This window comes from Durio zibethinus, chromosome 25, assembly GCF_047325235.1.
Source record: "Durio zibethinus cultivar Kanyao isolate XHJ-2024 chromosome 25, ASM4732523v1, whole genome shotgun sequence".
Classification (NCBI taxonomy): Eukaryota; Viridiplantae; Streptophyta; class Magnoliopsida; order Malvales; family Malvaceae; genus Durio; species Durio zibethinus.
The window spans coordinates 20011431-20032752 of record NC_143186.1 but is presented as its reverse complement, the minus strand read 5'-3'; the positions used below and the strand labels follow the sequence as shown (position 1 = coordinate 20032752).

The 21322-nt window shown below is 32.0% G+C and overlaps 2 protein-coding genes, 1 long non-coding RNA gene and 1 pseudogene across 5 annotated transcripts; 1 reads left to right on the top strand and 3 right to left on the bottom strand.

The window, feature by feature from the left end:
* Positions 1 to 5126: 5126 nt before the first annotated feature.
* Positions 5127 to 7890, top strand: LOC149511778 (transmembrane emp24 domain-containing protein p24beta2-like; annotated as a pseudogene). Its single transcript, XR_016333583.1, has 4 exons — positions 5127 to 6050; positions 6768 to 6954; positions 7046 to 7153; positions 7699 to 7890. The product of XR_016333583.1 is annotated as a transmembrane emp24 domain-containing protein p24beta2-like (transcript).
* Positions 7891 to 8325: 435 nt separating this feature from the next.
* Positions 8326 to 10113, bottom strand: NOI (RPM1-interacting protein 4 (RIN4) family protein). The gene is made up of 3 exons (XM_022860990.2): positions 9901 to 10113; positions 8874 to 9056; positions 8326 to 8683 (listed from the first exon to the last, which is right to left on the bottom strand). Exons 1-3 carry the CDS (start codon positions 9904 to 9906, stop codon positions 8639 to 8641), a joined length of 234 nt encoding a protein of 77 aa, XP_022716725.2. The 5' UTR covers positions 9907 to 10113; the 3' UTR covers positions 8326 to 8638.
* Positions 10114 to 11150: 1037 nt separating this feature from the next.
* On the bottom strand, positions 11151 to 16352 carry LOC111275581 (PPR superfamily protein). Of its 2 annotated transcripts, XM_022860993.2 has the most exons (4): positions 16058 to 16351; positions 12583 to 15960; positions 12314 to 12498; positions 11151 to 11963 (listed from the first exon to the last, which is right to left on the bottom strand). In XM_022860993.2, exons 1-2 carry the CDS (start codon positions 16221 to 16223, stop codon positions 12710 to 12712), a joined length of 3417 nt encoding a protein of 1138 aa, XP_022716728.1. In that variant the 5' UTR covers positions 16224 to 16351; the 3' UTR covers positions 11151 to 11963; positions 12314 to 12498; positions 12583 to 12709. The 2 variants fall into 2 exon arrangements, with proteins under 2 accessions (XP_022716728.1, XP_089610638.1); XM_089754512.1 differs by having other exon boundaries at positions 12314 to 15960; positions 16058 to 16352.
* A 2940-nt stretch (positions 16353 to 19292) lies between these two features.
* Positions 19293 to 21044, bottom strand: LOC149511777 (uncharacterized). The gene is made up of 2 exons (XR_016333697.1): positions 20389 to 21044; positions 19293 to 20295 (listed from the first exon to the last, which is right to left on the bottom strand). It is a non-coding gene; the product is annotated as an uncharacterized LOC149511777 (long non-coding RNA).
* Positions 21045 to 21322: the final 278 nt, after the last annotated feature.

Sequence of the window (21322 nt, the reverse complement as noted above, 5' to 3'; positions counted from 1 at the left end):
ACATATGAGATCATAATTCTAACGATTTTGAGCCTGTTTTATGCAACTAATAATACCCTGATAATGCTCGAGTACAGCAGAAATCGGCCCTGACTGATTGATCATTTCATTTCCAACAATGCACAAATTGCCACAGAAAGCCATTGCAGCTGTGCCACCATACATGGATGTCACTTGATCTGCAAAAGGATGGAAGATCTGCTGGATCGTCCAAAAAAAAAAAGTTCACCAAGCAGGATTTAGACAAAGGGAAGAAATGAAAGAAAGGAACACAAAAGTATCCAACAAACAGCACAAACCTGGAGGAGAACATAAAGGACAAATACTAGGAAGATTCCCCTAAAAGCAGGAGCCCTTAAGCTGAAATCACAACCTCCAATCCGACCAAAAAGGGAATAAAGTGTTATGAAAATGCTCCCTGTGCTTGTTAGAATTGTTGCCTCCAGAACAACTTTTCCGCTTCCTACAATTAGATAAAAACAATCCTAATTTTACGGGCATTTTTAGGTTCAAATGATAAAATAATCTATTTCTCCGTTAGAAATTATCAACAGACAATTAACAATTAAGAATAGTTTTAATTTGAACCATGCTGACGTATCAGGCCAACATAACTTTACGAGGTTATATCAACTTGGCTACCTCATCAATTTATCCAATAAGTCCCCTTAAATGCTAATTTGTCATCTTCAAAGTAGATGATCAATATACAAGTTAGCTCAGTCTGTTAGGTCATCTAGGTCCTAAGGTTGACCTTGGGTAGTTTAGGCTACCCATGTCCTCTCTATTTACAGGTATAAATAGGACCAAGCAGATAGCATTTCACAATCTTGCTTTTTTTTTTTTGTTTTTTTTTCTTACATTCTCCTTCCCATTATTCTCTTTTTTGCTGACTTTTGACGTGAACGCCTGAGCACAAATATTAATGCCACTTCTAACTTTTATCTTCAACTGGTCTCTTTCTCTCTTTTTCTTTTTTTTTAATTTTTAATTTTAGGTTTTATTCCTTGAAAACAGCTTGATACAAACACTATCATCCATGTAAATAAAAAGAACACTACTTTCTTGTCATCGAACACTCCAACAACACAATGATGAATTTTTAAAATATCTCAATATAAAATTGAGATGTCATAATTTTTTTGTCATCAACACTCCAACAACAGTTAAAAAAAAAGAAAAAAAAAACAATTGTTACCTTCTTAATAGGAACAAGAGAGTCCGACCATTAAACCAAAAACAATGGACCAAAGCACAAAGGGTAGTTCCAGTAGCTGTCGGAAAACATAAGAAGGGGGCATTTAACTCTGTGAAACAAAACAAAGTACGAGAAAACAATCTGCATCAATATGCATCCCATACTAAGAAAGAAAAACATGTACCAAAACATTTCTGGATTAAAGAACAACAATTGCTTAACTACAAACCAAAGGAGGAAGCGGATGATGAATATGGCAAGGCCAATATCGGTGTGGAGCACAAACTGAGGGCTCTCAGAGTGGGAAACAACGAGAATTCCAGCTGCAACAGCCAGCAGCAACTGCAATGTTATGAGAGCGTAAGTAAGAGAGATCTTGGCCCAGTTCCTCCTGGAAATTCGATCAATTTCATTTAGTGGAAAGTAGGATTCATTACTTCCACCTTTTCCCACTGACACACAACACTACAAAAGAAAAAAACATAAGAGAAAGCAAAGCAAAGTGAGATAAGAGAGTAGTTTTGATCAAGATTTAGCATATTTTATAGACAACAAATTGCTTTGTTTTGTTTCTTACTCAACGCTAGATCTTATAATTTTAGATACAATATGGTGATATGATATAAAAATAATACAAAAAAATTATATATAAATTTTAAAAAATTATATTTTCTATTTATTCGTATCGACATAAATTTTAATATAACACAATTCATGTCGTATATGTATTGACTCATCTAAATACGTGATATAATACGAATAATATATGTAATTTAATCTTATTATACGAATACACGTTTTATATATTTAATATGTTTAACACATTTTTTATATTTATTTTAATTTAATATAAGCATATAAAAATTATTTTAATTTTAAATTTTTTTAATTATAATACTTAATTAGCTATTAATATCATATAAAAATTATTTTAAACATTTAATTATGATACTTATTTAATAATTATTATAAAATTATTTTTTATATTAATAATGTAAATATAATATAAATATTAATATTAGTTCTATACATTATTATTTTATTCTTTATTCTTTAATAGTTTATCATTTTAAATTTGATAATCAAAATTAATATAATTATATATAATATGAATTAAAATTAAAAAAAATATTAAATACATATTAAATAATTATTAAAAATTTTAAAATGTAAGTACTTTTTTATATTATTAATATATCAAATTTATTAAGTTATAAATGATAGATAATTTATAATTATTTATTATTTTAGTTGTGTTCTTTTATATATTCGTGTTAGTTGTGTCTATTTGTATCTATTCATGTATATCAATGTTAATAATATCTATTTGTATATATTCGTATCGTATTTAAGTGAATTAATTATATACGTATTAATAATGTCATGTCATATATAACATATATATTAAATATATAATGTTCATATTTAAAATTTAAACGTATTTTATAATTACGTATCATATTCATATTTTAATAATTTGAGTCTACTATACGTGTCAATCACGATATGAAACATAACACATAAACACAAATTGTCAAGATTTACTCAATTCAATGAGTCAATTACTAGCAATTAAACAATGACGAGGAAAGTTAAATCAAACAAAAATATAGAGGTGCATTTTTCACATTCTCTAAATTAAATGATTAACAATTCATTTAAAGAAAGCCTCAAAGATCATGGGCCCTGATCGAGGGGGATAAAATCAATTTTATATTTCAAAGTTAATTTGATTCACTAACCATGGTTTATTTTATATGACAAATTGTTCATAGTCAATGATATAAATTGTAAAATATTGGAAAAGTTATGGAGTAAAAAACATGTGGGAATGTGAAATACCACTAACCATCTTTAATTCTTTCTTTTATTGTGACTATTTATTTCATGTTTAATTTCATTATGGACTAAAAGACAAGATGACATTGTAACACAAGAAAGGAATTAAGAGAGGGATCGCCAAGCAAAGTGAAGATGGAGGTTTTGTTTTAGAATATAATTTTTTGGTCATTGTAAATGAATAGAATATAAATGAATAAACATATATATGTAGTTTGTTTGTTTATTTTTACACATATTCAAATTTAATTTATGTTTGAGAAAAATAATTATTTTATTTATTCGAATTTAATTCATTTAAGTGATAAAATATTCACTTTTAATTTGTGTTTTATTCAATTAAGTTAATGAACTCGTTCGTTAATATTAAATGAATATGTTTATAAAAATATATAAACAAATATATTCACGATATATATATAAACGAATATATTTATAAATAATAAATAAATTATAACTAAATAAATTTAAACAAATAAATTCTGAACAAACATAAGCTAAGTTTAAAATAGGATTAAAGTAAAAAATAAAAATATAATTTTATTAGTATTGTTATAAATAAATAACAAATAAACAATAAATGAATAAATTTTAAACGAATTTATTTATAAATATATACGAATTAAATAAAATTTTGTTTGTATTTAATTTATTTAATAAATTAATATAAAAATATTATTTAAAATATTTTTTTAAATGAAAACAAAAATCAAACATATTTACAAATTATTTATCAAAAACTCTCTTCGTTTACCCTTTCATCGGCAGATTAATTAGAGTGAAAGACAAAGATTGTCAGTTTGGCATGTCGATCAAGCAAGTTATAGTTTCTGCTCAATGGCATGGAATTAGCAACATAAACAATGACCACCATGTCAAGTTAGAATATCAAATTAATAAGCATGCAAGTGCATGGATAGTTTAAACTTTAACAATTAAAAAATAATTACAAGCTTTGTAGCTGTTAAATCAGTTGTGCTAGCTTACTGTTTCTGCTGTTACCTGTTTCTCATTTTTCTATTGAAAATTTCACTATTAAAGCTAAGATATTTGTTAGCTATAGCTTCATTTCATGAGCTACTGAGATTGTCATCTATAAAGTCAAAATATTTAATTCTATTGATATTATTATTCTTATGCTTCAATGAATTATCTTGAAATCTTTATAAAAAATATATATAGATACTAATTTTTTTTTATCAATTTTAATATAATAAATCTCTGTAATTTAATTTAATCGATAGTCATGCATCCCACAATGAGATACATCAATTAATGTATAAGAATGCCTTAAAAAACTTATTTCCTAAGAAAATAAAAAAAAAATAAAAACAACAACAATAATAATAATAATAATAATAAATTAAATAAAAAAAGAATTTCATAATAAAAAATGATTATAAATCACCGAACCCCTAAACCCATCTATTTTTTTTAACAATATTAAGATAAGCAAAATTTTTAGAGAACCAACTTGGAAAAAAAACAAAAAGTTTCCATGTCAAGTAATTAAATGTATATAAATTACCAAAAAATATATAAAATGCATAAAAAATACATTCATATATATATATATATATTTATCTTTGTATCCCAACTTTGCATAAAACTCTTAAAAGATAAAGAAAACCAAGTAAATAAAATTTTTTATTTTTGATTTTTGATGCACAAATAAATAGAATTTTCAAAACCAACTAAAGAGAAAAAATAAATAAAAAGATAATAGGATCGTATAGATAGAATTTATGATTTATATATTTATGTAGTATAAAATATTAAAATTTATATATTTATATTATATTTTACATATTATAATTGATATTGATATAAAGATATAAAATATATTTTTTAAATTTTATTAAATTTATATATAATTATTATTAAAATTTTAAATTATATCACTTTTATATTTTAATTTCTATCATGTTCATCTTATATTTTAAATTATAGATAAGATAAAGGATGTTATTGTGTAACGAGATACATGTGATTATAACCCCGTTAGGACAACTGCACCAGACCTCAGAGTACCGAAGTATATAAGACAGACAGACAAAACCCTAATACAAATAAAAAAAAAAACAAAAAATTTAATTCAAAATCAGATTTTTTTTGTTCTTCCAAACATCTTTAATCATTGGACTAAAGTACCGAAGTACTTTAAACTCCTTCCTCTGTTGCTGTTACTGTTGCTGTATCTGAGGCTTCCAAAGATCTAATCTTTTTCACATTCCTGTCAACTCTAAAATTAAAAAAAAAAACCCGAAAGTTAAAGTTTATTTATTTTTAATAAAAATTTATAATTTCAATTCTCACCTCAGTTTATCACAAATCTTATTTGACTTTCATTGGTTTGATCATGTTTTGAATTATTTTCATTTTTTTTCCTGCCTTTGATGAGACACCTAATATTTCATTCAATTGTAAGTTTGATTCACCTTGTTTATATGCTTTCTTCTTTGTTTTTGCTACAGTAATTTTGGGCTTTTCTTGGAAAAGTTTCTAGGCCGAGGTTTCCATTTTTTTTTTTTTTCTTTTGAATGCTTTTTGGTGGGAAAATTTTTTCTTGGTTCCGTCAATTGTCATGAAATTTGAAGAAAACAATCACATGGGTTTTGCAATATCATGACCTGTTTTGGGGAAATTATTTAAGAAAAGCATGCTACTGTATAAGATTTATTCTTATCTCATGAACTCTGTTAATATTTGATTCTACATAATATGATATTTGTACAATTAAATTAATGCCTTGTGTTTCTATTATTTATCATGTTTCATAAGACATTGACTTTGTAATTTGCTGATGAAAATTGGATTCCTTGAATTTGTTGCTGTCATATTGCTGGCATTCTTATGTAATCCGAGTGCTGTGTTGGGTATTAGATTCGTGATCGATAGAGAAGAATGCTTCTCACATAATGTTAAGTATGATGGGGGTACAATTCATGTGTCGTTTGTTGTCATTAAGGCCGATTCAACTTGGCATTCTAGTCATGAGGGTGTTGATCTTGTCGTAAGCTTCCTAATTCTTTCTTACAGCTAATTTGATTGTGTTTGTGTGCCATTGCTTGTCATGTACTTTTGTTTCAATTCCTAACATGAAGTTCAGTTATTGCACTGTCTAGATTTCTTACATAGGGCATCGTTAAGAGTACAGAGCACAAACTACAGTTGGATAGTGCTTTGAGGATAGGTGATCTTGTGAATATAAATCCGATTCGACTCCTCTTTTACTCGTAGTGATTATAAGGCCTGTTGACTAAATTTGCACTCCGCCTCTGCCGCCATGCCCTCTTCATGAAGTTCACGATTCCAATTTGAAATTCTATATGGAAAACATAAGTTCATTTACTTTGTTGTTCAACAATGTTCTCTTGTTTTCGGTAATGTTGATATATATATTTTCAAGTTGTTAGCCTAGACTAGAAGTGGAAACAGATTCCTAATTTCCCACTTTGAGTAACCCATTGGCTGCAAAGGCAATTAGGAGTTGTTGCTTTTCATTCTCCATAATTTCATGGTGCTCTAGGTGGTAATATTTTGTTTCAATCTGAATTATTTGCATGCTGAAAATGGTGTCATTTGAATTATACTTGCAGTGTTTTTAATTCAAATGATGAGATCAAAATAAAATTTTGGTCGTTTTTCTTTGAGTTTCCTACTCGCAAAATCGTTGGGGAACTCAAAGAGTCATAGTCTTATTGAGCTTGCTACTTGTTGCAATTGTCAGGTGAAGGGACCTTCGGGTGATCAGATTCAAGATTATCGGGATAAGATAAGTGAGAAATTTGAGTTTGTTGCTCATCAAAAAGGAGTCCATCGTTTCTGTTTCAGCAATAAATCTCATTATTATGAAACGGTTGACTTTGATGTACATGAAAGTTACTTTACATACTATGATCAGCATGCAAAAGATGGTAACCCATGTTTTATTTGCTTTTATCGTTCTTTTCCCCTGCTAAACCTTTTCTAAAGTGTACTTACTGCGGTTCTCATGCTTTTCTGCAGAGCATTTCAACCGTTTTTTAGAACAAATATCTAAGTTAGAGGAAGCTCTTTATAACATTCAGTTCGAACAGCACTGGTTAGAAGCTTAGACAGAACGACAGGCAATAGGTATATTCACCTGACCTTTTTTTTTTTTTTCAATTTTATTTTAATTAAGACAGTTCTGGCTGATGTTCTGTAATTGATGCCTTTTGAACTTATCTGCTCCTATCACCTTCAAATTCATAGGTACCGAGAAACCTTTACCTTAAAGCAATTCGAGAAAGTTGCTAGATTCTATTGTGAATTACAATAAAGCATCACTTTAAGTATTAGAACTATATGATTTTGGTTGCTACATTTTTTTATTAGTGCTTTTAGGTTTTATACTAGGAAAAAAAATTCACAATATTTTGCTCACTTCGAGTTGGAGAGTTTGTTTCATTATATGCAGATTTACGCATGGTTTTTTATTGCAGAACTAATCTAAGCTCTTTGTTTTTTTTTTTTTTGCTGATAAATGGAGCAAGAATAAGAAGTAATTGTGTCTTTTTGAGATGCTGCTAATATCTATATTACATAAAGAAAAAAACCTGTAATGTAAGCATTGCATAAATCTCTTTTTCATGAATCCTTTTTGGTTGATTACTTTTCTCTCTTGACTGGAAATGCAGTGAACGAAGCTATGAGTAAAAGAGCAGTTCACAAGGCCTTTTATGAATCTGCAGCACTAATTGGAGCCAGTGTTCTGCAAGTTTACCTGCTCTGGCGCCTTTTTGAACGGAAGCTTGGAATGTCCCGGGTTTAGTTTTTAGCACTGTGATGCAATGTTTTATTAGCTATAGGATCATGCAGACTATTGTCATTTCAGGCACTGGATATAAATGTATAAATCCAAGATTTCGGTAACGTTTTTTGTTATGGTTGAGCCTTCAGATTTTCCATGGTTGAGTGATATAAAGGATGATTTGTCTTAAATTGTTTGTGGTTTTCATGGATGAGTGATGTTCATCAGCCATAATCTGCAAACATTCTTCTTGGCTGGAATTGTTATTCATGCAAAGGGGAAATGTTTATTTTCGAACTACTCAAAATGGTTCATCTACCAACAGCAATATTAGAAGCCTATAATGGTGGGATTTCCATGACCATATAACATGTTCAGCTGCCTGCAAGTTATTTACTGCCACTGAAATATTCTTAAGGACGGCATCCCATGATGCAAAACAGAGTTCCACTGTTGTTTCCGATGAAAAAAAAGAAGAAAAAAGTGACATAAGAAGAGAAAAAGAAAGAGAACCTTTTGACAAACAGGCCAATCACTTGTATAACATGAAAGAATATGTCACACAAAAGCTCTACAGCTTATAACACAGAAAAGGCAAAGACAAGAAGAAATAACTCAACTTCTAATAATAACCCACCAAATCAGTACATATTGATGCAGTAAGCGTTTGTCCTTCTTTGCTCTTTCCTCTCACCAGAATTAAATTTTACACACAAAAAGACAAATTCCAGAAGGGCTTATCACAGCCCTATAAATCCCATCTTGTTTAGGAGTATATGATGGGGCTTGAACATACTTGTGGAAGCTCTTATACAGGCAGGACTTCATCAAGATTCTGCGGGAGGGGCTTGAATGCAGCAAAGCCATTTTCTCTGAAAAACAGCAACACATCAGGATAGAAATCTAACATAGCTACAGTTTATAACAATCATAAGAAGATGGAAATGGTGCCTCGTTCAAGCAAACTGTCATTTACCATCAGGCAAGAATAGATTATATCACCAATGCCTAGTATAAGCATCCGGATGTCAAGAACAAGGCAAGTCATTAGAGGTTACTTACAGGCTGAGGTTTGCCAGGATCTACTCCAGGCTTAACATGAGGATCAGCCTTTTCTGGTGACTCGGGTTTGCCACCTGTTTTCTTCTCGTTCCTTGCCTTGTTAAAGATCACAGTAAATCCCTCAGCTGATGCAGGATCATTGACATCCCATTCACCAAATTTTGGCAATGGCCGACCCTTGTCCTGTTGCACAAAAAAGAAAAGTAAAATGCTTCCATTAAGATCCTTATAACCAAAGTAGGCAGATAGACAAAATATCAAAAAAACCTGACAAAATTAAAGCATGTCCAAGTTTAACCAAGTAGCTAATAGCTACATCCTATTCAATTGCACATCCTAAGAGTTCTCCAATTAAGCATACAGATCCAACATCCAAGCTCACAATAAACAATCCATCAACATTCAATAAGCAATGGAAAATCTGACGGAAAAACAATTACTCTAATAAATTGCTTACATTGATGGTTCTTGAACTTTAAAAAAGAAGGTAACAGGAAAACAAGAGGATATGATTCTAAAAACATGTCCAAGCTTTTCACTCATTTTCTATTGCATACCATTTTCATTCAATACAAATCTAACTTAAAATTACCTTTAAAAAAAAACAAAATTTCCACCATAAATCATAAACCAGCTCTAATAATATACACAAGTAAATCGCTCAAATGGTATACAATTCATCAATTAAACAAAACAAAGAAGGCTCGAATCCAGCTTCCAGGAAAGCTCATCAAATAAAACAGCAAAAATGATAAAAAGGGTAAAATTCTAAAAATAAAAAACAAAACTTGCCCAAAATTAAAAAAAAAAACAACCTTCGATTAGCAGCAAAGCCAAGCTTGATTTTTTTTAAAGGAAAATAAAATAAAATCCCAGAATAAAAAACCCAAAAGATATGAATAAAAACAATCCAAAGCTCAAATCCATCAAAAACAAAAGAAATCAAATCAGACAACAAAAATTAAAACTTATTTTAACAAATTTAAACGGAAAAAAATACAAAAAAAACCCAAAAAAGATTACATACCGACATGAATTCTCTCTCGATAGAGAAACTTTTCTTATGAAGAAAGAGATTGATAGAGGAGATTAGAGAGAGAAAGTTAGAGCTTTTTAGAGAGAGAATAATAAAAAAGAAGCGAAATTTTTGGGAGGAAAAATATGAACAGAAAAGAGAAGAAAAAAAAAAACAAAATTGGGAATTGAGATAAACGGCGTTAGTTTTGAGGTTTATGGAAAGCGAACAATGGGTAGAAATATAAATGATATATTTATAAATTATTTGTGTTAAATTTAAATAAAATTTAAATTTAAATTAATTATTATAAAATTAAATGTAAATTTAAATAATTTAATTTATTGAATAATAATTATTAACTTACGAGTTTAATTAAATTTTTATATTTTAATATATTTTAATTATGTTAATTAAAATATTATTATTTTATTTATATATATTTATCAATTTAAATTTGAGTTTAAATACAATTAATTGAATTTAAAATTAAATATAAAAATTAAACTTTTTTATTATGATAATAAGTTATTCGAATAAATTTAAATAATTTAATTTTTATCTTAAATTAAATTAAAATTTAAAAATTAAAATTTCAAACAATAATTTTTATAAAAAAATTTAAATATTTTGCTTGTCATATTAACTTCAATCAATGAAACCCTAACTGATAGACTCAAGAAAGGAAACGGTGAGATGCGCTGGCAAACGGCGTTATGACAGATGTTGGTTGATATTGAGGCAAAGAGGACAAATGAATTGCTGGGACTGTTTAGAAATTTGGGAGTTTTGAGGATTAATTTAATTTAATTAATTGCCCTTCTTTTTTTAAATAAATTACTAATTTTGATTAAAAAAAGGTAACAATGAGATTATTATTATTATTATTATTATTATCATTATTTTTTTGGGGTCTGAGGTATTCTAAGAGAAGATACAGAAGAAGTAGATAAAAAGCCAAAACAAAAGGCACGAAAAAAGGGCTAAGAAAAGACAACATGAGAAATTGTTGGCAACCAATCAAAAAACATAAAAACTTGTTCAAATCACAGATCAACTTGTTTTAATCTAAGGTTTCTTTTCTTCTTACAATCTTTGTGCTTGTGATTTTGCACTATATTCCTGTTTTTCTTCAGCTGGTTTATGGCATTCAGATTCAATGGCATTTACTTACCAATATGTTCATGATCATGAATTTCCAGGCTTAAACCTAGTTGGTGTCAGCAATACCATTTAAAAAAAAAAATTGAAGAAATGAGGGATGGCTCAAGAAAACAACAAGTGTTACAGCAAACATAAACTATTACAAAGTCAATTACAGAGAGCACATTCCTAGTTAATGTTGCTAGATTCTGTCTGCTATGCAAAGAGCAGTACACAACATTTTGTAACATGGGAAATCTAAAGAATAGGGTACCCTACAACAAAACTTTCAGACAGTACTCACTTTGCCTCCATAATCAAGCACGACGCATTAGGCTCGCTAAACGAGCAGCTTCATCACTCATCAAAGAGCTGTTTTTTTTTTTCCGCCATCTTTATCGGCTGGTAGCCATAAGGAATCCTTGTTCTCCCAAAAAACATGACATGGCATTATATTGATGAAGAAAGAATCACAAGGTAAGAAGCATTTAGATGAAGTTCTAGTACACCACCTCGATTAGTGTGGCACTTGCTTGAAATTCATGATCTTCCCAAAGAGTATGCAGCTCGTGACGAGCTGTGAAGTTAACCTTTTCCAAGCATACAGCAATGACATGGTTCTGTCTTCTAAATTTGTTCCCAATGCTATTGATGAAAGGGAACGAAACCTAAACCAATATAATCTATTTTATTGGTAAGAACTGAATGAATAAGACACTAAACAAGGGGTGCATCTCCAGAAAATAGATGGCAGAACAATCCAAAAACGAAACTTTTGCTTTAATTCATGTCTGTACAGCTCGAGACACTTCTAAGCAAATGGCTACCAGCTGCTGAGAATTTGTTCCTTGCCTCTTTTACTGCAGTTGCACCCGGTATCCTTCACCCAGCCAGAATAATCAAAGCAGCAATGTGATCATCCAAGGCCAAGTCTGGAGTTAATAAAAAACCAAATTTCCATGGTATTATAAGATGCAATAAATGAAATAATCTGGCATACAATTATCAGACAAATGAGACAAGTATCACATCCATTAACAAGTGAGGTGTAAGTGAAAGGAAAATTCAGAGGAAGCTAAAGGTCTGATGTTAGCTTTGAAAAGCCATTCTTTTCATATAAAGTCATATCAATCACTTATAAATTTACTTAGACTAATGGCCAGAACCACAGAGGTTAGATAACAATATGTCATCAAAATAACTGAAAGAAGAAACGCCAGATGACTCATGCAAATGAAAAGGGGAGAGAGGAAGAGATAGATAGTGAGGAGAAGAGACGTACACATAGTAAACAAAGCAACTCATGTTGGCAATACTATCAATGACTTAGAATTGTCAGTCTTCTATATAATGTATGACCGTCAGTTGCACGCCTATTTTGACACGTAGAAGTAAATCACTGTCTACCTCTGAAAACCGTGCTCTGTGGTTCCATAATATCCAAAAAAGGGGGAAAATGAATTTGACCTGGGAAAGCAGAACAAGAATAAATTGAATGTAATGGAAAAATAGTCCATAAAGGAACCAAAAGATAGAAGACTTGACACAAACCAAATCAGAGTGTTATGACAGGTTGTGTAGTAAGAGTTCCATCCGAAACTCATCAGTAAGCAGATCTGCAGAAAATTGGTCTATGTTTTGAGGAACCAACCACATTGCACCACGTTCCTAATTGTTTTCAATACCATTTCCTCTTATTCTGCTGCAAGTACTTCAACATTTTCCTTGCAATCATCAATGCCTCTTGAAACTGTTCAGTACTTCCATCCCAATAACAAGATATGATTCCCCTCCCCTTTAAGTCCTTTAAAAGCACATCACAAGTAGAAGGGTTACTCCCCTCAGTGAGTAGGGCATCAACTAAAACAGTATAAGTAGCGACATTAGGCCACAGACAATTTTGTTTCATCTCTTGATATAGTTCAAAAGCAGCAGCTATGTCCCCATCAGCACAAAGGCCTGAAATGATGACATTGTAACCAACAACATCAAGCTTGAGACCAGAAAGTTCCATTTTATTCCTTAACTTCAGAGCCTCAGCAACTTTACTTTCTTTGCAGTACATGTGCATGAGTGTTGTAAATGTAGCAACAGTTGGAACAAGTCGCATCTGGAGCATGCTATCAAGAACCAATATTGCCTCTTCAACCTTCCCGCATAGGGCGAGTCCTCGTACCATAGCACTCTCAGCAACATCACGTGAAGTGACACCAAGTGATGCCATTTCATCCTTCACTTTAAATGCAGCTTGCATATTCCCAACTCTACACATAGCATTAATCAATGTAATATACTGTTTACCCTTGGGAAGGAAGCCTTTCTTAGCCATTTCATGCAAAATAATATGAGATTCTAGGAAAGCAAGATTTCTGTTGAGCCCATTAATGATGGCATTGTGGGTCTGTACATCAGGAAATATTCCCAAAAAGTTCATAACATTAAAAAGATTGAAGGCCTTTCCCATCTCACCACTTTCACAGCACTTGGCAATAAGCATGTTAAATGTAAATCGATCAACTTCAACGCCTTCAGATATCATCTTTTTCAAGATCTTAATACCAACATCCAACATGCCTGACTTACAAAGCCCAAGAATGAGACTATGGGATGTTAATCTATCAGGCAAAAGGCCACTACTAATCATGAATTTAAGAAGAACAGAGCAAGTTTGTATGTCCTTTTGCTTAGAATATCCATGCAACAGAATATTATATGTAGGCAAATTGGGGAATAAACTTTTGCTTCTCATCAAGGAAAACAGATTATTTACCTTCCCCATTTTTCCCATTCTTGAGGTTCCATCTATGGCAGCATTAAAAGCAAGAACATCAATATATGGGACTTTCTGCTCCATCTCTTCATAAAAGTAAAAACCAGCCCTTGATTGGCCGGCCTTGAAAAGACCACCAACCAAACAGGTGTATGTAACCTGATTAGGAGAAAAAACTCCTTTCTCCGTCAGCTTCCCAAAAAATAGAAGGGCAGCAGCAATTTTTCCCTTTCTACATAACCCACTGAGAAGGCTGGTATATGTGTAGCTATCAGGAAGAATACCAAACAGAACCATCTCATTAAAAAGGACCACTGATTCCCACATATTCCCCGATTTGCAAGTCTCGGCAAGTATAGTGTTATAGACAACATTATCTACAGCAAAAGGAATAGAGTGCAGATTTTTCAAAAATGTCTTTGCTTCTACCAGATTTCCACCCTTGCATAGTCCTTTAAGTAGGCTGCCATACGTGAAAAAACTGGGATTATTACCTAATTGAACCATCTCATCAAACAAAGAAAATGCTTTCAGCCCATCACCCAAATTTCCATAGCCACTTATAACACAATCAAATGTAATGGAGTTAGGCTTAGGACCAATCCTACTCATGTGAAGCATGAAATCCTCAGCCTCTCTTACTTTCCCATCTCTACAAAGAGAAGCAACCAACATGTTACAAGTAAAATGGTCAGCAGCATGGCCACTGCAATTCATAATTCTGTAGATTTTCAACGCTTCTGTGGTGCATCCCATCTTACAAAAATTGTAGATTAATGTGGAGTAAATAACATTGTTAGGTCTAAATCCAGCTCTATACATTTTACATATAACTTCCTTTGCATTTTTTACCTTGCCAGCCTTGTAAAATCCATTTATAAGCACAGAAAATGTGATAATATCAGGAGACACGCCTTCCTCAAACATCTTATGAAGCATCTGTATTGCTTCATTGAGAAACCCATTTTTGCATAGTCCATCGATCATCTCAGTGTATGTCACACAACCAAAACTAATCCCATTTGTCCTCATTCTCTCAAAAACACTTCTTGCTAAGTCAAATTTGGCATGCTTGCACAACCCTTTTAAAAACGCTCCATAACTGACTTTATTAGGCCGTAATTCCACTTGTTCCATCATATCCATAAGTCTTAAAGCTTCTTCGAACTTACCCTCGTGAGAATGCCCTTCAATCAAAGCATTATAAGTAGCTAGATTCGCTGAAAGATTAAAATTGAGCATCTCATCAAAAATCCGAGTAGCAATTCCAATCTTTCCCTCCTTAACAAAACCGTTAATAAGGGTGTTATAGGTAACTTCATTGGGAGATATCCTTCTCTTTCTCATCTTGTTTAACAGTAAGTAAGCTTTTGCACTTCTGTCATTTCTACACAAATTGTCAATAAGCATATTATATGTACATACATCTGCTTCAATACCCTTGGACCCCATATGATCAATCAGCTCAAAGGCTAATTTATATCTCCCCTTCTTGCAAAACCAATTAAGCAACGTATTGTAAGTAACTATAGTTGGAACGTAGCCACTGTCTTCCATCTTTCTCAATAAATAACCAGCTTTCTTGAACTTACCTTCGACACACAAAACATTGATCAATATATTAAAAGTAGCAATATTAGGACAAATCCTCCAACCAAGCAATTCCTTGAAAAATGACCAAACCGACCCAACTCTCCTGTCTTTCACCATTGAACCTAACATCATATTACAAGTATAAACTGACGGCTTAAATCCTCGAAAACATATCAAATTAAAAGTCTCCAAAGCATCATCAATCATTCCATTTTTCAAATAAACCCTGATTAATAGATCGAAAACTGAAGGGTTTGAATTGCAAAGAGGGTAAGTATCCATCAAAGCATCAAAAACAGACCTTGAGCCAACACCCATTTTACATAACTGCCTCAACATTGATTTAGCATAGTCATACATTCTAGCTCTAACAAGCACATGGGTCGTTATTGAAAATATATGAGTAAGATGACTGAGTTCTAAACCAGGTTGCTTGATAACAAAGTTGAGAAATTTCAAAGCTAGTCTTCCATGAACTTGCCTCAAAGTAGCTAACTTGTAATCCATGTGGTTCAATGACTCCCAACGGTCTATAGTTAAAATTGTGTATATGCTTTTCTCCAATTCTACACACACAAAAATTCAATAACGTTACAATAAGAAACACATATTCATACAAAAATTTCAAAACTTCTAGCATAAAAAAATGTTGAGAAGAGTTACCAGAGAATTGTGAGTGGATTTTGACTGCTGTCTTTGTATCATCTAGTTTTGAGCTTGTAGTGGAAAAATTAAAGGAACGCAGAAGAGAAAAAGGTCTGAATTTTGAGAATTTATGGTGCAAGCGACAGAGTGTTTTGGATGAGGTAGAACTCAGGCTCGGAGACATGACTGAAACTGTAACTCTTGTTGACTTGTGTTCTTGTGTGTGCACTTCTGTTCTGAGTTCTGAGCTCTGTCTTCTTGTTGTCTTATTATTGACTTTTAAACCTTGGGCCTGAGTTATGAATCATGACCCATAAAATTCTCTTTTAGGGCAGATTTAGACCACATTGTAAGGACATTTTGGACCACTTTTAAGTTAATATTGGGTTGGGTTTTTGAATGAATGGATTAGCTTTGAACTTTGGGCCATTTGTGTGGGGCCATATTGTCTTTCTTGCTTTCATGGTTTTGGGTCCATTGGTGTAGAGTAGAATATTTTCCAATACTTTGCCATTGGCATGTTAAGGTGTTGGAAGTTTTAATTATGATAATTACAAAAATTTTATTTATTGAACAAAAATTCTCAATCCCAATTAGGACAGCTTGAGAGCATGGGACAAATGGCAAACTGTAATGAGATTGAGAGGTTGATATATGTCATTGGCATGGTGGATGGTTTTCATATTCTCAAACCTGTTTTCTTCTGTGAAGCTGCTTTGTTTTTGTCCCATGCATGTAACTAAAATAACAAAAAAACAAAATAAAAGAGAGAAGCTTCTTTTCTTTCTTCGGAAATTTCTTCCTTCTTTCAAATGAGTCAATCTGATTAATTCTTTTTGTAACATAAATAAGAAGGAAATTGACTAGGAAAAGAGAGGTGAAGAGAAGGAAATTAAAGGGCAAGGAAAATGGAAAGAGAATCAAGAAGTCGAGTTTCCATCCAATAACAAGAAGTCAAGGTGGAGAAAGGTTGGAGATGGAGGAGGGTTTTCCCGGAAACAAACAGGGAGGATAAGTACAACGTGGTTAACAAGGTGAACTGCTATGCTTGGTTTCCTTAGTGCTTAATCAAGGCCATATTCCTCTTCCCTCAAGCCAGCTTGCCATTCTGCCAGAAATGTTTGGGAAAATTCAAGGCACGGTGTTAGGCATAGCAAGACTTCTATGCTGCTGTGGCTCTTTATTTTTCCCCAAGCAGCTGTGTTCGACACATACATAAGCATGGAAGTGTGACCCTCTAAATATATGAAAAAAATTTAAAAAAAATTGGAGCATACCCATGTAAGACACATCTTGGACACATCATCCGAGTCCAGTTGTAATTATCATGAAATTGAACTCCATCTCCATGGAAAAGAACAAACCGGTAGTGATTGACATATTGCAAGCTATAACTGCTATAGTTTTTCGGGTTGGTTTCTGTCACTGTCATTTTCCATGCAATTTTCCTCGGAGGAACGGAATTAAAAATTTGTTTTTTCAAATTTTATTTGCAAATGGGCTCTTGTACCGCGTATGGCACAGTTCATTTTCCTCTATAAATTAAAGGACGTCCGGAGCTAAGCATGCATTCAAGAAACTTTTATCATTGTTATTGTTGCTTCAACATGGGTATTCACAGTAATTCTGACCATGTTTCGTAGATGAGAGGGATGAGGAAGAGAAGGGAAGCACAATATTATTGATCAGAGAAACAAATAGAAGAAATAAGTGCGGGACAAGAATGCATCAGAAAGGGCAAAAGCAAGAGCTAAAGGGAAAATTAGAAGCCATTGAAAATGACTGTGAAAAGCTCCAGCAAGTATTTAGCATGTAAACATGTTACTCTATCCAATGGCTTCAAATTTTTCTCTAACTTTGATTTTCCCTTCTAATCTGATTGAATTTTTGTTCCTCACTTATTTCTTCCATTTTCTTCTCCTACAACCTCATATATCACCTGTCTTATGATAAACACAGGTATGCAATTCAACATCAAAATTTCTTCTTATTTTTCATGCAACAACTATAATTGTAATAACAAATAGAGGGCTAAATCTATATAATATTTGACCAATTTGGATACCTTTCAATGAAGGGCTTGAGAAATTTCTCTTATGCATGCAGCTACATAATTAATCAAATTTCAGATGTCCATGACGTATTCTATATTATATGCTATAAAATAGGATTAATATAGCTGGTAGAATATACAGCTTTGGGTAATTATGATTTATATTTGTATTAATTGATATGATATTTTCTTTGATAAACATCTTATATATGTTTTTCCCTATAAACAAGAACAGTAGTGCTATGATTCCTGTTGATTTAATTTATCAGTCAGCTCTCTGCTGCAATTATCCTGAACTGAATCAGTCTAAGCAATCAACAGCAAAACCAGGCAAGAATGTGACTGCTATCTCTTATTTGGTTAAACACATATTTATCAGACAATTTTCTGATCAGTACTTCTTTTGTATGTTAGATATGTCAAAGATTGGCCAAATTTGGACTCAACAACAAACATATTGGCTCAGATTTTGAAGAAACAAACTTATGACTACAGAAACTCACTATATGTTGGTTTTTGTTATAATTAATGTGTGATATGCAAAAATAATAAATTTAACCTTAAGTTTTTGAAATTAAAAGAACTAAGTTATAACCATGATTACTCATGTTTGAATCAACATTAGATTATCCATATATAAAGATGTCAAATTAAATAAAAATTCAAAACCATTGCAATTTGGCAACAACATGCACCTGTGCTGTTTAGTCATCCTTCCTCTCAGAATATATTTTAATTAAATGATGTTAGACTTAATTAGACTTCTGGGATCTGCCCATCTTAATCCAAACTAGTTTGCTTCAAAATGTTTGAGTCTGATGCCTAGTGAAAGTGAAGGGCTATTAGAGAAATTGGCTTTTTTGTCATTCTTGATCCTCAAGTAGTTTAAAAAAATTTCAACTATATATCATCCTTGGTAAAATTACATAAGTTCACTTTAGGATCGTGGCTTGAGTCAGAAACCCATTTTCAGCCTCAAGTACACGTCAAATTTTTGACAGCTTAATCAGCAAGATGTATTGTAAGACTAATAAATAAAAAAATACTAGTATTATATGACCAAGACGTGTAGCCTTCTAGGCAATATGACCCACTGTCAAAATGCCTTCTTTTCATATTTCATTTTGTCTAGTTGATATGAAATTCATCTCATGCATTATCATATCTATATATGTCCATTTCACACACAAAACACAGAAGGATGAAAATGTAAAAACTTAGTTTCGGTCCTTTAGGAATCTGCACAACCCTAAAACGTCAATATATACAAATTTTGAAAGACAAAATGCAAAATACTAAAGGAATTTATGTAAAGTTTTTGGCCAGCATACTCGCCTGCAACTCATTTATGTTGTGCCTAAGTACATAACTAACCGGTTACCAGCACAAAGGGCAAATGCTTTCGAGTTGTCTTGATGTACTTGTCGTTCCCATTTTCTTGGATCCTGGTGATTCGATGCTAACATGATCTGCTTCCTGTAATTTCTTTGTTAGAAACAATAACTAAAATAGGGGGAAAAAGAAGACAAATCTCAGCCAACAAATCAAAAGATAGTTTAAAGAAAAAACGAGGTTTCTTCCGACTTTGATCAGATGCTTAACACAATCATGTCCCAAGATTTCAGCTTCTATACCATCCTTTTACTTTCCTTAATCGTGTAAAAGCCGTGTGCAACATTGTTTTCCTCTCCCTAATTAAACCATTATAAACCCGAAATACCCTTAAAAAAAACCAGACAAAAAATAAAGAAAGTCTAATGAAGTAGTTGTGTCAGAACCAAGTGAAGTGCATAATTCTGCATTCTAAAGAAGAAGAGAAATTAATGGAAGAGACAGGGAAGAACCTGGAATGGGAATTTTAAGAAGGAAAAGATGATGGAAGAAACTACATAAGAGAGGAATGAAGAAAAGGAAAGTATCAGAAAAGTGCAAGGCAAGTTGAGAAAACTTTGAAGACATTGAATATGAATCTGAAAAGTTCCAGCAAATTTTTACCATATTGTAAACATGTTAAGATATTTGGTGGAGTTTTTCACGTTCACAATCACTGGCTCCAAAATTTTCTCTAACTTGTCTTTGCCCTTCTCTGATGCTTCCTTTTTCTTTGTCTTTTCTTATCATGTCCATCACCAGTTCTTTTCTTCTTGATTTGGGTACAAAATTATGTGGTTCATTTGGCCTGGTCTCCCCAAATTTACTTGAGCTGAAAGTTAAAGAAACTAAAATTAAGGGTCTTGAGACTGCAAATTGGAAATTATCAAGGAAACCAAGAAGAAGACTATAGCCCTAGACTTGCAGTGTAGGTGTTCCATATTTGAAACTGCAATGGAAGCTGCTCCAGGGAAATTTCTGGTCTTCCAGGGAAGAATTTGTGAGCTGCCTTCAAGAATAATACATTAGGAAAATGAAATGTGTTGCAGATTTTAATGAAGATGTCAGGACCAAGACTAACTATGCATCCTCAAGACTTTGCTGATGAGATGAAAGATTGTTTTTCCAGGGAATGTTCAAAGCTGTAACGACGTGAGAGAAAAAAAAATGAAAAAACTTTTTCTTTATAAATTTTTCTCATTTTTTCAGCTTCAATGCCAGATACTGGCTCTAAAACACTTGTGATGCTGCTTTGATTTGTTCCTAATCTCTTTTTTCATTTTGGCCATTGATTAATTATAAGAAAACACTTTATTTTTCCTGTCCTAGCTAATTCCTATAAAATATTGTTCATGTTTCTTTTTCCAACTACTCAAAGCATCCCTAAGAAACATGAACCATGAATCAATTGCAGACATATCAAAATCAATGGGGCCACTGGCCATGTGAATCTCATTTTGGACTTTTGCTAGTTCATGGAAGATGGAATTGCCAAAATTATCCCCAAAAAAGAATATTTGCCACATTCTTTTTAATATCCTAGAAAAGGTAGGGTCACTCTGAATTTTTTTGCAAAATTCAGTACATTATGGGTTACAGCAAGTTAAAGATCCATGAATCACACTATAAAATTGAATTTCTAACCCAAACCTTGTAATTAATTCTAGTAAACGACAAGTCTATTATATATTTCACTACAAAGAATAAGTCAAAAGAAAGACTTGGATACTTTATTTTTCTTATGGCAAAGACTTGAATATTTCAACTATAAAGGAAGAGTTTCTGTACAAAAAAAAAAAAAAACCTATGAACATGAGTCTTGGATCTTGATTTGGTCTTCTTCCATCCCTCTTCCGGGG

What these genes read in the sequence shown, in the direction of transcription:
- NOI (XM_022860990.2), bottom strand. An exon ending in ATCCTGGCAAACCTCAGCCT is followed by an intron (nt 8,684 to 8,873) that starts GTAAGTAACCTC and finishes GCTGTTTTTCAG; the next exon opens with AGAAAATGGCTTTGCTGCAT.
- LOC111275581 (XM_089754512.1), bottom strand. Translation starts at nt 16,223, where the DNA reads ATGTCTCCGAGCCTGAGTTCTACCTCATCCAAAACACTCTGTCGCTTG. An exon ending in AATCCACTCACAATTCTCTG is followed by an intron (nt 15,961 to 16,057) that starts GTAACTCTTCTC and finishes TTGTGTGTGTAG; the next exon opens with AATTGGAGAAAAGCATATAC.